This window comes from Chelonoidis abingdonii, chromosome 1 (genome assembly GCF_003597395.2).
Source record: "Chelonoidis abingdonii isolate Lonesome George chromosome 1, CheloAbing_2.0, whole genome shotgun sequence".
In the NCBI taxonomy this organism is placed as follows: domain Eukaryota; kingdom Metazoa; phylum Chordata; order Testudines; family Testudinidae; genus Chelonoidis; species Chelonoidis abingdonii.
In genome coordinates this window covers 166236571-166251055 of record NC_133769.1, presented here as the reverse complement: position 1 = coordinate 166251055, position 14485 = coordinate 166236571, and the positions used below count along the sequence as shown (strand labels likewise).

General features: G+C 39.4%; 1 protein-coding gene and 1 long non-coding RNA gene across 3 annotated transcripts in view; one reads left to right on the top strand and one right to left on the bottom strand.

The window, feature by feature from the left end:
- TOMM70 (translocase of outer mitochondrial membrane 70) overlaps positions 1–12655 on the top strand; it is a 48103-nt gene extending 35448 nt beyond the window's left edge. For both annotated transcript variants that reach the window (XM_032776672.2, XM_032776673.2), the window contains 6 exons: positions 702–836; positions 3518–3625; positions 4368–4484; positions 5100–5197; positions 5769–5891; positions 8356–12655. In XM_032776672.2, coding sequence (XP_032632563.1) covers positions 702–836; positions 3518–3625; positions 4368–4484; positions 5100–5197; positions 5769–5891; positions 8356–8509 — 735 coding nt within the window. In that variant the 3' untranslated portion in view covers positions 8510–12655. The remainder of the gene's footprint in view (positions 1–701; positions 837–3517; positions 3626–4367; positions 4485–5099; positions 5198–5768; positions 5892–8355) is intronic.
- A 155-nt stretch (positions 12656–12810) lies between these two features.
- Positions 12811–14479, bottom strand: LOC142047764 (uncharacterized). The gene is made up of 2 exons (XR_012657022.1): positions 13712–14479; positions 12811–13414 (listed from the first exon to the last, which is right to left on the bottom strand). It is a non-coding gene; the product is annotated as an uncharacterized LOC142047764 (long non-coding RNA).
- Positions 14480–14485: the final 6 nt, after the last annotated feature.

The following is a 14485-nucleotide window of genomic DNA, read 5'->3' as shown; positions in this document are numbered from 1 at the left end:
AAGCAGATCATGGGATCATGTTCACTGCCACATCTTATCTTAGTTTCTTTGTAAACTGTAGGAAACATTAAAATATAAATACAGAAAAAGAATTGACACGATTATTAAATCACCTCCAAATTGTCGACCCGTTTACATATGAGAAGAAAAAAAAGTGACCTTAGAATAGGAAGCTGAGATTGGTAAATTCCTAATATCCTATGCAGAATGACTAAGGAACAGAATCTCCATTTAGAAAATAAAGAAGAAACAAGAAGGGTTTGCCTGGGCTGAATGATGGAAATTAGAGAACAGATAGGATTTGAAGTAAGTGAGGTAAGGTGCTTGTTAGGTGTGAACAACTTAATTCATAAGTAAGACAGTAGCTCAGTTGGTTTTTGCACACTAAACTGCTATGAAAATGGCTGCTGATTTGGGTAGATATGACCCTTACACTTATAAGACATATATCAAGTAAATTAAGTCAAGGAGGAAGCATGGGTTGACTTGGTATGAAATGACCCTTGCACATAATTGTATTAATGCTTTTAAACTTTATGTAGCACAATTTACTACTGCTTAGAATGAATGAAAAACAAATTTCTGTTATGTCATGGGAGTGACCAATTAAATGAAAAGTTGTCCATTAACATCATTGTAACTAAAAATCTTAAGACCAGCATCTGATATTTAAAAATAAAAATGTTTGAACTTTTTTATAGCTCCGTGCTAATGCCCTGATCAAACGAGGTAGTATGTATATGCAGCAGCAACAGCCTATGCTGTCCACTCAAGATTTTAATATGGCTGCTGATATTGATCCTCAGAATGCAGATGTTTACCACCACAGAGGACAGGTAAGAGCTGTATTGCAGAGTTTTACCTAATTTTTTAAGTTTAAATATTTCATTAGCTTGAACTAAAGGAAAAATACAGAACAAAGATTAATAAATTGTTATACACACTTGATATAGTGCATAGCAAAAACTGTGAATTCTGACAATAATAAGCTTATACCATAACATTAAATCCACTAGAAATAGAAGGGAGTAAGTGCATACGTATATGGTAATAGTTAAATACATAGGCAAAACTCCTCCCAGCTATCTTCGAGACACCACTGACTTCCTGAGGAAACTACAATCCATCAGTGATTTTCCAGAAAACACCATCCTGGCCACTATGGATGTAGAACCCCTCTATACCAACATTCCACACAAAGATGGACTACAAACCGTCAGGAACAGTATTCCTGATAATATGACGGCTAACCTGGTGGCTGATCTTTGTGACTTTGTCCTCACCCACAACTATTTCACATTTGGGGACAATATATACCTTCAAGTCAGCGGCACTGCTACGGGTACCCGCATAGCCCCACAGTATGCCAACATCTTTATGGCTGACTTAGAACAACGCTTCCTTAGCTCTTGTCCCCTAACGCCCCTACTCTGCTTGTGCTACATTGATGACATCTTCTCATTTGGACCCTGGAAAAAGAATCCCTCGCGAGGAATTCCGCTATGATTTTAACAATTTCCATCCCACCATCAACCTCAGCCTAGACCAATCCACACAAGCGGTCCATTTCCTAGACACTACTGTGCTAATAAGCGATGGTCACATAAACAACCACCCTATATTCCGGAAACCCACTGACCACTATACTTTACCTACATGCCTCCAGCTTCCATCCAGGACACATCACACAATCCATTGTCTACAGCCAAGCTCTAAGATACAACCGCATTTTGCTCCAATCCCTCAGACAGAGATAAACACCTACAAGATCTTTATCAAGCATTCTTAAAACTACAATACCCACCAGCTGAAGTGAAAAAACAGATTGACAGAGCCAGAAGAGTACCCAGAAGCCACCTACTACAGGACAGGCCCAACAAAGAAAATAACAGAACGCCACTAGCTTCACTTCAGCCCCCAACTAAAACCTCTCCAGCGCATCATCAAAGATCTACAACTATCCTGAAAGATGATCCCTCACTCTCACAGATCTTGGAGACAGACCAGTCCTCGCTAGACAGCCTCCCAACCTGAAGCAAATACTCACCAGCCTTACAACCGCACCATACAACATAAACACTAACCCAGGAACCTATCCTTGCAACAAAGCCCGATGCCAACTCTGTCCACATATCTATTCAAGTGACACCATCATAGGACCTAATCACATCAGCCACGCATCAGGGGCTTGTTCACCTGCACATCTACCAATGTGATATATGCCATTCATGTGCCAGCAATGCCCTCTGCCATGTACATTGGCCAAACCGGACAGTCTCTACGCAAAAGAAAAATGGACACAAATCTGACATCAGGAATCATAACATTCAAAAACCAGTGGGAGAACACTTCAGCCTCTCTAACCACTCAGTGACAGACTTGAAGGTGCAATTTTGCAACAAAAAAACTTCAAAAACAGACTCCAAAGAGAAACTCTGAACTCGAAATTAATATGCAAATTAGATACAATAACTTAGGTTTAACAGACTGGGAATGGTTGGGTCATTACACTAATTGAATCTATTTCCCTATGTTAAGTTCTCCTCACACCTTCTATGGGTCATCTTAATTATCACTTCAAAAGTTTTTTTTTCTCGTGCTGATGACAGCTCATCTCAATTGATTGGCCTCTGACAGTTGGTATGGGTACTTCCACCTTTTTGTGTTCTCTGTATAAATATCTTCTGTCTGCGTGTTCCATTCTATGCATCCGAAGAAGTGAGCTGTAGCCCACGAAAGCTTATGCTGAAATAAATTTGCTAATCTCTAAGGTGCCACAAGTACTCCTGTTCTTTTTGTGGATACAGACTAACACAGCTGCTACTCTGAAACCTGAAATAAGACTAAATGGTTCTGTTCACGAGTTAGATTTCATTTTGTTTGTTTAATACAGAATGTGGATCTGAACTGTTGAAATAATTTAGCATTGCTTACCTTGATCATGCTAAACAAGAAACCCAGCTCTTTATTATTTATGAGAGGAATGAAACTTCTGCACAACTTAACTTAGGAAACATAAAATAAATGGTTGGAGTGAATGAAAAGTAAGAATTTGAACTTGGTTAATTTTGTGTTAGAAGATATTTTAAAACACAAGTTTTAGAGAACTAAGATTATATTGTTAACCTCCAGATAATCCATTAGTATCAAATGAAGTGAAGTCAAGTGGTTTCGGAAAACAAAGCAGAGAGCATGTGCAACATGAAAACCCACAAAATTTGTGCCGAAGGAGTAATGCAGATAACCAGCATCAGAAATAAGAAAAAGGAGGTGCAGACCTATATGTTGTATGCTTATATTTGAACAGTTGTGAATGAAGCCAAAGTTCAGTTCTTTGACAGCTGTTTGGTATATTCAGTGCCAGGGACTTTCCTGAAGATCATGTAGGGTTTACGCTACAATTGTAAGACTGAACAAACAACCTCCTGATATCACTAACTAGTACAACATAGAAATCCTGTTTAAGCATATAAAACACAGATTAAACACAGAATTAGGATTTATTCTCTCTCTTTAGCTGAAAATTCTTCTTGACCAAGTTGAAGAGGCTGTGGAAGACTTTGATGAATGTATTCGATTACGACCAGATTCTGCCTTGGCACAAGCACAGAAATGTTTTGCATTGGTAAGTGCGGTCCTATAATTTTTGTCTGTGTTTTTCCTGTTTTCACTGAACTTATCCAGGTTTATTTTGATGTTTTGGTTTCCTGTGTTCATTTTAAATTAATTCAAAAACCATGCATCAATATATCTTGCAATCCTTTGACATGAAATTCAAGAACTAATACAGAAAACGTTTTAGTCAGCCTGGGAGTATTTGTTCATTTGGCCAGTTCTTATCAATTTTTCTGTATTTGGGCAAGTTCTTCATATCATATCACTATTTTTAAAAGTATCCATTTATTAACATTCTGTAATAAAGCAATACAATTGTTTTTCATTAATCACATCAAATACAGCTGTTCTTTACTAATGCAACTGGAAAAAACAAGACAGTCTTCTAGAAGGGGAAAGTATCTATTTCAAGCAAGTGGATATTCCACCCATATTAGAGATTTTGCAGGGGAGAGCTGGCATAATGGGAGTAGGAAGGGATCCAAACCTTCTGGAGAGAGGGAGGCTGCCGGTGACTACCATGCCTCCCTATCTTATGCAAGGTCCATGCCACTGGATGGTTAGAAGTGTGGCCAACTCCTACAGACACTGAGTTAGCCGAATGCAGGCATGCATACCACTTTGTGTAATTTGTTTGTAATGGTATTAGATTTAATTTAACACATACTCTCTTTCTCTCTCTATCAGGAGGCTGATTTCCTGTCCTGGCTACTTATTTTGTTTTCTTATGTTTTTACTCTGTTCTTTAATAGTATCGCCAAGCCTATACTGGAAATAATCCTTTACAAGTTCAGGCAGCCATGAAAGGCTTTGAGGATGTCATTAAAATATTTCCAAGATGTGCTGAAGGTTATGCGCTCTATGCTCAGGTCTGTTATAAACGAATTCTGTTTTACTCATATACAAATAACGTGCACTAAGCAAATAGAATTTGGCACAGTTGTGTTAAGTACACTTGTGGTTTCCATTGTAAGAAAGTATGACTGGAATGAATAGTCAATTGGCTTTAAGTTATCTGAATGCATTCACTGGTACTCTGACTTCAGATGGGTAATGCAGGTAGTGACCAGAATAGAGTTCCTATTATGTTTGTGTGTTTTCAGCAGCAGAAGTTACTGAGGACAAGAATTCTTAAGGATAGGGTATAGCTCACCACCTGAGACTTGTGCTTATTGGTTTATTGTTCCTCACTCGCAGCATAATTAGAACAGGTCATTGTGGACCTGCCATTATGCACATTCTGATCACTAATCTGTGTAGTTAAAGCTCTATGGCATGTTTCTGAAAGAGCTGATGAACCAAAAGACCAAAAATAGTGATTTTTTGGAAATGAACAATGGTGATTAACTTGTGCGTGTGCCTGCCCATACCCGTAATGAGACATCCAAGTTGGGAGAGAATGGCACAGACACAGTTTTAAGTAGTTCTAGATTTGCTCAGTGTGTTGGTTGTTCATTTTTTTAAAAGTATCTCTTCCCATGCAGGCATTAACAGATCAGCAGCAATTTGGTAAGGCTGATGAAATGTACGATAAATGTATTGACCTTGAGCCAGACAATGCTACTACCTATGTTCATAAAGGGTATGTATTATTGAGTCACTGTTGTCTCTGTTACAATTAAGGGACTTCTGCATTTCTGAATAAGTCACTGTTTTCAGGCCTCATCACCTGATTACTTATATTTGCCTTAAAAGTTCAACCCAAGACTAATAGCTCTTACCCTGAAAATACTTGAGTAATTTCAAAGTTGGAAAAATAGTATTATAATTTGCTTGATATCTGTGTAAGAATGTTAGTTTACAAATCTTAAAACTTCTTTACGCAGTCAATAACCATTCTAAATTGGAGCTTTATGCTCCAAATTTTCATATCGACAAAAACAATTTGTGGTTGATCCTCCTAATGGAAAGAGTTACGTACACATGAAGAGATAATTTCTCTTTGTTGTCCTTAAACTGCTGATAGTCTGTTATTTAAATGACTTTTGAAAGTGTCTTCATTTCATATATGAAGTGAAAATTATTGCCCACTCTGCATAAGGAACTTAACTATGTTTTTTTTTATATGGGATATTCACTTTCCCTAAGATAGGCAGGACTATGTATGGAATATATAGAAATAAGTCTGGTCTGTAATTGTTGTCTTTTTGCAGTTTACTTCAACTTCAGTGGAAGCAGGATCTAGACAAAGGCTTGGAGCTCATAAGCAAGGCCATTGAAATTGATAACAAATGTGATTTTGCATATGAAACTATGGGAACGATTGAAGTGCAAAGGTAACTTTTTAAAAGTATAACAGTTTCATTTGAAGACGCTAAAGCTGTCAAGTTACCTTTGGAATTATAGAAAAACAGTAGGTTTCTCTACCACTCTTGAAAACTTCTTTGTACTGGAGAGTAGCTGTGAACAATGGGAAGCCGTGGGGCAGGACCCAGGAGTCCTGACTTGCCTAGTGTAACGTTTGGGGAAAATCTGCCTTTCTCCCTGGCATTTCACCATCCAGTGACCCCATAAACTCCCCCAGTTCACCAGGAGTTTATGCTAATGAGATAAGAATAGTGTCTGGAGTAACCCCTTTTCTGTAATTGGTAGCTGTGAACAATGGGAAGCCGTGGGGCAGGACCCAGGAGTCCTGACTTGCCTAGTGTAACGTTTGGGGAAAATCTGCCTTTCTCCCTGGCATTTCACCATCCAGTGACCCCATAAACTCCCCCAGTTCACCAGGAGTTTATGCTAATGAGATAAGAATAGTGTCTGGAGTAACCCCTTTTCTGTAATTGGTAGCTGTGAACAATGGGAAGCCGTGGGGCAGGACCCAGGAGTCCTGACTTGCCTAGTGTAACGTTTGGGGAAAATCTGCCTTTCTCCCTGGCATTTCACCATCCAGTGACCCCATAAACTCCCCCAGTTCACCAGGAGTTTATGCTAATGAGATAAGAATAGTGTCTGGAGTAACCCTTTTTCTGTAATTGGCATAGTGCAGGTTTCACACACTGCATTCAAGGAATTGCTTTCCAGTCACGATTGAGCCTTTAACACTTACATACCGAGTGTGGGAGGAGCAAGTTAAATACAAGGGTCATCTGTTATACAATTTTTGGTGGGCAGCTAGATCAGCCGAAGGTCAGGTGATAGGATTGTGTCAATTAGGGTGTAGTAATGAGGTGATGAAAGTTGTTTCTTAAAAATAACCTCTCCACACCCCTTGGTATGACCTTCAAAAAATGCACACCCAAGCCTATGAAAAGTAAAAAACACTGCTCTGATTAGTGAACTAAATACCCATCTACATCTCCCTTCTTGCTTTTTAAAACTCATTTCACATCCATGACTAATAGGCATTCCCTGTATTTCTGTTAAACCATAGTTCTGCAAGTAGTATCTCTTGATGGGAGAGGACTCCTTAATCCATGCCCTTTTCTGTGAGAAGTTTGAGCACACTAGGCTCCAGACACCCTGGCCCCAACTAACTCTTCTTAGAGGTTGAGGGTTGTTTCACCTCTCTGGGACTATTTGCATGAAATTCCAAAATAGTCTAACTAAAAACTGAGCACACAGATTGAAACCACTTGCAGAATAGCTAGTCATAAACTTGGCAGCTAAGCTAGATACTCATGGCTTTGGTTGAGTTTCAGTAAAGAGTCCTTGTCTCCACTCTGACCAAGCCTATCAGTCTCATCTTCTGCCGTTTTTTTTCTGTCTTCCCTTTTAAGCCTTGTCTAAGAATCAGTGTGTCTTAGTGGTAAGGTCACTTTACTGAGAGTCAGGAGATCCATATTCTAGTCCCAGCTGATCTATTGGCCTGCTGGGTGACACTGGCTGGTCACACTGGCTGACTGTGCCTCAGATTCCCCCATCTGTAAAATGGGGATGATGATACTGACCTCCTGTGTAGTACTTTGAGATCTACTGATAGAAAGTGCTCTGTAATAACTAGTATTACAACTGTGAAAATTCATTATGCTGGAAAAATGTGAAACAGTTTTGCTCATAGTATGGACAAGGACAGTTAGGTGGCAACTGGCTAGGACCTCTTACTGTATTTTACCTGTTATCCCTTCCTCCAGCTGTTTGAGTCTGTATCCCCTTTGCAATTCTTCCAAGTTCACAAACTGACTTGGTAAAGACAAAAGAATAGCATGCTGGAGTAAGTGTTTTGGGCAGTGTACATTCTGACGAAGTCCCTGATGTACTTGGCATCAAAAAAGCAGACAGTTGTACTTTTTTGCAGGGAATAATTTGCGAGCAGTTTTGTTCGGAATAATTAATCTGCATTACTTGAGCTGTCATCTTGACTAGAAGGCCACTACTAGGCTACTTCATTTCAAGATCAATACATTTGCTTTTATGGGCAACAGAGCCCATTTCCTCAAGAACATGTATTGAAAATTTCTCCCTGGCATCCTCTTGTTACCTGTGTAATCTCTAAACTTTCCCCTTTTTGGCATGTCATAGAGTCCACTGAAAGCTGTTCCTCCAGATGATGTAGTTGAGTGATAACAAAGCTAGTTAAATCTGTGCTCTCTTGCATCAATCATGGAAAGTTCTTGTCTGAAAACTTCAAAATGCAACCTGTAAGACAAGTGTTTCCCTTCCCTGTTTTGCCTTTGGTTACCAAACTTGCTGCTGCCTTTCACTGGTGCAATACCTATGGGTTGGTAAACTCTGAGAATAAAGGTTCTATAGAAATGTAAAATGTTACTTAGTGTCTTAATTTGATGATAATCTGGTTTATTTCAGAGGCAATCTGGATAAAGCCATTGAAATGTTCAACAAAGCTATTAACCTGGCCAAATCTGAAATGGAGATGGCCCACCTCTACTCACTCTGTGATGCTGCTTATGCCCAGACAGAAGTTGCAAAGAAATATGGACTGAAACCGCCAACATTGTAAAGAAACAATGGGGGGGAGGGAGAGAATAACCTTTTAAAAGTAAAGTTGCCCACTTCAACCTAGCCTTGAAGACACTGTTGCAAACGATGTTGAATGGTGGAACTTAGTTTTTTCCCGTTCGTGGTGTTGTCATTTGTTACATCTGTTAAATGTTTAGGTGTTGTGGGAGTGACTGTTGAAGGAAGTGTGCTGTGCTACGACTTGCTCCCTATGCAGGAAACCTTACCAGCTGTTAAGGGAAATAAAACAAAGTTGCAAGGGAACAAAGGATATTTTGGCCATGCAAATAAAAACTTTAATTTTTGGGTGACGATGATGATGTGGGCGATTTTTGCTTTATCAAAATAGAGTTTTACAGCATGTTTTCCTGTTGATTTTATAGTTAATAGTGCTGTAAAATAGGTTTCTTTTATATGCAGTTAATTTCTATGGGTTGATTTTAGTTTTGCAAAAAAAAAACAACTTAATTTACTAAACTATTTAATTGTAGGGATTTTTTAAAAGCCAATAGATGTGAAGACAAACCCTGTAAATACATCCAAGCATGCACAATCTTCCCTTACAACCTCTTCCACCCTCTGCATAACTACTTAAAAATGGTCCTGTGGCAGCTATTAAGAGGTTCCTTTGGTAGTCATTTTTCCTCTCCCCAAAAAGCACTTGTGTACTATATTTGAGAGCTATTTAAAAAAACTTTCGCTATGCTGAAAAGGAAAACGCCCTTTCCTTCTACAGTTGTCCTCACTCTAACGCCAGTAGAAATTCTTAAAAAGCTTCCCAGTGCTTCTGAGAATTTTTCAAGAAACTGAATGTTGTGCTGAGACTGGAACTGCCAAGGTATGGTCATGCCTGAGTTCAAACTTGGGACAGTTCAGAGTTTTGGCCTAGATGTAACAGATACTACGGTGTTTACATTTAAACTCAAGAAATGCATAGATCCTTGTTCTAGCCAAGTGTTTGTAAATTCCCACGAGAGGATTGGATGAGAAAATGAACAAAGCTGTCTGAACTGCCCAGTAATGGGTTTGGAATCTTAATTTTCGTTACTCAGAGGCCATATTTGCTAAAACTAAAAATGTTCAGTACAAATCACACAGTTGTTCAGTGAACAGCACGTTCCTTCTGATTGACCTTCTCTTAGAACACTAGTATAAACAAAGTCTTCCTATGGCTAGGAACTGTAAAGGGCAGTGCAGATGCTGCTCATTACTCTTTGGAACCGAAGTCAGTCCATGATTGCCTCCCGCTAGCTTCATGGAAGGTAGGGAGCTCTTCTTATCTTGCATCTCATCAAATTTCATACCCTTAATTTTGGATCTTATCTCCATCCCCAAACTATATGCAAATCTGTGGTGACTTTCTAATTTATGTCACTTAAAGGAATGAACTAAGCACGTGCAAAACGAACTGCTAGCTCTGGCATCTAATAGGGCAAGCTGTATTTTTTTTTTTTTTTTACCTCAGCCTCCCTGTCTTTCCCCTTCCCTGCCACCAATTGCTCTGAATAATGGGGTGGAGGAGGAGGACCTGGAGACATACTGGCTTAATCCTTCCATTTACACGATTCAGGAACCAGTGGTATTGGTGTGGAATGAAAGATGATTGAAGACACAAGCAGTCTCAAAGGACACTGCATTAAAGGAGAGCACGGGGCTGCTTATGAAATTTTCAATCTCTGTTTCTATTAATTGAAAACAAAAACATGCCAAATCCTCAGAAACTACTTATAAGCTTGACTGTATCTTGTTCTTCAGCAGGGTTTTTGTTTGCATGGCCTTATCTACAACGGACAGTTATTTTTCCTCCTCCTCCAAAAGATTAAGGGAAAAAAAGCATGTGCTGCCTAATACTAGCATTCCACATCACGGACTGTTGCCTGCTCTTCAGATAGTTGAAACTGCACTGAAAGATGCATTTGTCTGTAATTTTTTTTTGTAAATGACTTTTATCACCTGTAAAGTCACCAAATAAATATTACATTCAGATCTCTCTCTTTTACATAAGGCCAGGTTCTGGTGGGAAATTACTTACCTGCTAAGTGGAAGTTGTACCAATCTAGAATTGTGTTTTGTGTAAACAAGGTTTCTGTGAATCTAGGAGGAACTGATTCTAACAAATGAATATTCAAAACTGCCTTTTGTCTTCTCCTCCAAAAAAGAGTGGGATGAATAAAAAACCAGTGGGAGAACACTTCAACCTCTCTAACCACTCACTGCAGACTTGAAGGTGGCAATTTTGCAACAAAAAATCTTCAAAAACAGACTCCAACAAGAGACTGCTGAACTTGAATTAATATGCAAATTAGATACAATTAACTCAGGCCTAAACAGAGACTGGGAATGGTTGGGTCATTACACTAATTGAATCTATTTCCCTATGTTAAGTTCTCCTCACACCTTCTATGGGTCATCTTAATTATCACTTCAAAAGTTTTTTTTCTCCTGCTGATGACAGCTCATCTCAATTGATTAGACTCTTCCTGTTGGTCTGCATACTTCCACCTTTTCATGTTCTCTGTATGTATAAATATCTCCTGTCTGTGTGTTGCATTCTATGCATCCGAAGAAGTGAGCTGTAGCTCACGAAAGCTCATGCTGAAATAAATTTGTTAGTCTCTAAAGTGCCACAAGTACTCTTGTTCTTTTAACCCAAGCTGTGACTCCTGCCATTTGCTCAGGCACAGTGTTAAGAACTTAACATGAGGAAAGGCCATCCAATCTGTAGTGAGGAAACTGAGCAGTCTGCGTTCCACTTACATGTATGCAGTCACATCCTTCACTATGCAGTTTCTGCTCAGAATCCCAGTAATAGCATGCTTTAGGGATGGCCATTAAGGATTGCCTTCAAGCCAGGAATGTAAACCAGCTTTTAAAAATTCCTCTGTTTTCCATAGTTTATTTAAAAACACAATCTAGGGAAAGTGAGGCACCGATACTGCAGACTTGGTGCACCAGGCACTGTGAGAAGCAGCTTCCCCACATGTTTCTGCCACGTAGCTTAATCCTAATCTTGTAAAATCCCTGCTATTCTAGTTCTTGCACAAAGAGTCTTAGAGAGGCATGCTAAATAGTTCACAAGGTGCATAAATGGAGATTAGGAAGAGATCATGCTTCATTTGGGACTTAAATCAGCAGGATTTGAATCCAGATTCCAAAGATGAAAAACTAAGGCAGGTTTACAAAACTAAATTGTAACTATCAACAACTGGTCTATATAGTCTATTAGACTGGGGAGTGAGAGCAGCTGAATCAGTAAGGATAGCTCGGCCCAGACCTCCCAACAGCGCTCATACCAGCTTTCCTGCCTTCTGTCTAAATGCAAGATATTGCCGTCTTTTCTGTCATTCCTAAAACTATTTCCTGGCAGCTGAACTTTGGGGAATATGCTGATACTGGTGCAGTGCTGGTGATATTCTATATTTATAGAATTCTGATGCATATGTATATAATACAGTGCCTTAATAAAGTATCTGTCATCAGCACAGAAAACATTAGTGACTGCTTTAACTATTAAATAGCGTAAGAATGGTGTGGGAAGTTTTGGGTTTTTTTGATTGTATGAAAAAACAAATCCCCACACCTGGCACTGCACCCATTTCAAAAGGATATCAATGAACCACATCAAGAGCTGATGTAAGGTTGCCACCTGCTCATAAGAGTGCTATATATGTGAGCTTCAGCTATGACCATTTTCTGACCTCTTGTCAAACTGAGAAATGTTATTCCAGTTTGGCTCTCTAGGAAAAAACTGTCCCTGCCTAGATGTGAATTTTCTCTTTATCCTACCACTAGATGTAGATTGCACTTTACATTTACAAAACTAAGAATCAGGTGATGTAGAATCCTGCTTTTTTTTTAAAATCCTCCAAACATGAAAAATAAACTTTAATTTATGTTCTGCTGCACAGGAAACAAACAAAAAAAACCCCAAACCTTATCCTTCTATCAGACACTGTAGTTTAAAAATGAAACAAATAGCTGATGTTCTATAAGTCATATATGCTGACCTGGGTTATCATGCTGAGGGTGGCAGACAGGAGGGGCTCAGGGGATGAATCCTTGCAGAAATTTATATTAAACTAGACTCAAAATGGTACATTGTTTGCTAAATCTTTTATATTTTTCAACTAATAAATCTTCATTTCATTTTATATAGTCTGGTTTGGGGAATTCTTATGCAGTGTCTCTACTTAATGAAAACAAGGTGCTGAAACTATTTTTGTATTTGAGAAGCAAGCTGCTGTGATTGCTATTAGAAGGGCCTTGTAAAGTGCAGCTACTCTTATGGTGCTTTTTTTGAGAGAGAGGCTACTGTAAACCCCAGAAATTGGAAAACAGTATCTCTTAGGCTCAGAGTTGGTAGCAGAAAAGACATTGTTTTATTGCAAAGGTATTTTAGCCACTTAAATTGCCAGTTTGTCATGATGAAGCATGTTACCAAAATTTGTCCCTCATTTCAGTGAGAGGAACAGTGAAGAAATGAAGGATCCTCTACAGCTGATAGGCCTCATCTCGACCCAGAGGGCTACTACAGCAAACACCTGTGCTGTAACCTTCAGTGGGAGCTACAGGTGCTCAGTATGTCTCAGATGTAGGCCCACATTGCTCAAGAGTAGTAATTCCCCCCCTCCACTCCCTCTTTAGAAAACAAATTCCAACAACAGGCCTGTTTCCAAAAGCTCCTCAGCAAAAGGTACCTTTCTAACCACCTCTTCTGCTTGCAAATTCAGTTCAAAATAGCAGGAGGCATGATTAACAATTAGAAAAAGCCATTTTAGGTAGTACTGTATCTCAAAGTCTGTGCACATAGAGTCCTGACACACAAAGAAAAGGAATTCCTCCTCACTTAAATTGCAGCACCAGCTGCCAAAGCCAGGAATTGCACCATAATTAGCTTAGGCTACGTCTTCACTACCCGCCATATCAACGGGTAGCAATTGATTGCTCGGGGATCGATATATCGCGTCTCACCTAGACGCGATATATCAATCCCCGAACACGCTTATATCGATTCCGGAACTCCACCAACCCAAACAGAGTTGTGGAATCGACAGGGGGAGCTGCGGACATCGATCCCGCGCCGTGAGAACAGTGAGTAATTCGATCTTAGATACTTTGACTTCAGCTACGTTATTCACGTAGCTGAAGTTGCGTATCTAAGATCGATTTTCCCCCGTAGTGTAGACCAGCCCTCTGACTCTACATGCAAGACATAATGGTCTAAAACCTTTCTAGCACTACTCTCCATCTGAAATTATTCCATTGCAGATAGTCTAGCTGTTCCAGGGCAGAATTTGGCCCCTCCCTTTTAATATGTTTACACAGGCTGGAGTCTGGCTTGAATTAGAAATTAAAGGGAATGACTTGTGTAAATGCTAAGAGTGAGTTAAATGTTTACAGCAGTGATGAGGAAGAGTCGCATGTTATATGAGCTAATGGTGACAAACTATTGATCTACATTTTAAAAAACTTTTACATAAGAGAGTTTGGGCATTTGCTTACAAACTTGAGAAGTAGCCATTAAAGTGACAAGGGAATGAGTCTAGATTGTCCAGAGAACTCCAGAAGTCAGGGAGACCAAAGGAAATATAAGAGGGAATGTGTATGATGGCCTCCTCTCTCAGCCTTGGTATCCCACATTCTTGAGAGGAGTTATTACAGATTTTCCACTAACTAGCTTTACCAGAATTGCTATCATGACACTTGTTTACACAGTAGTTTAAGGATCTGCAATTTAAAATAAGCCCAATCATCCCCTCCATGAGAGGGGGAATTCCACACCCAGATGGGTGGCAGGATCACAGCCTCTATTAGGGCTAGTGATTGGTGCTTTATTTGTACATTGCAAGGTGGTAAAATATTCCAGGAGCTATCTCAAGCCACAGTCTTGTTTAATGGGATTTTCTTATCGCCTGTCAAAAGGATGCTGTACCACCACCACTAGGTTAGAGCTTGCAGAAGAATCCATGCCAGCACC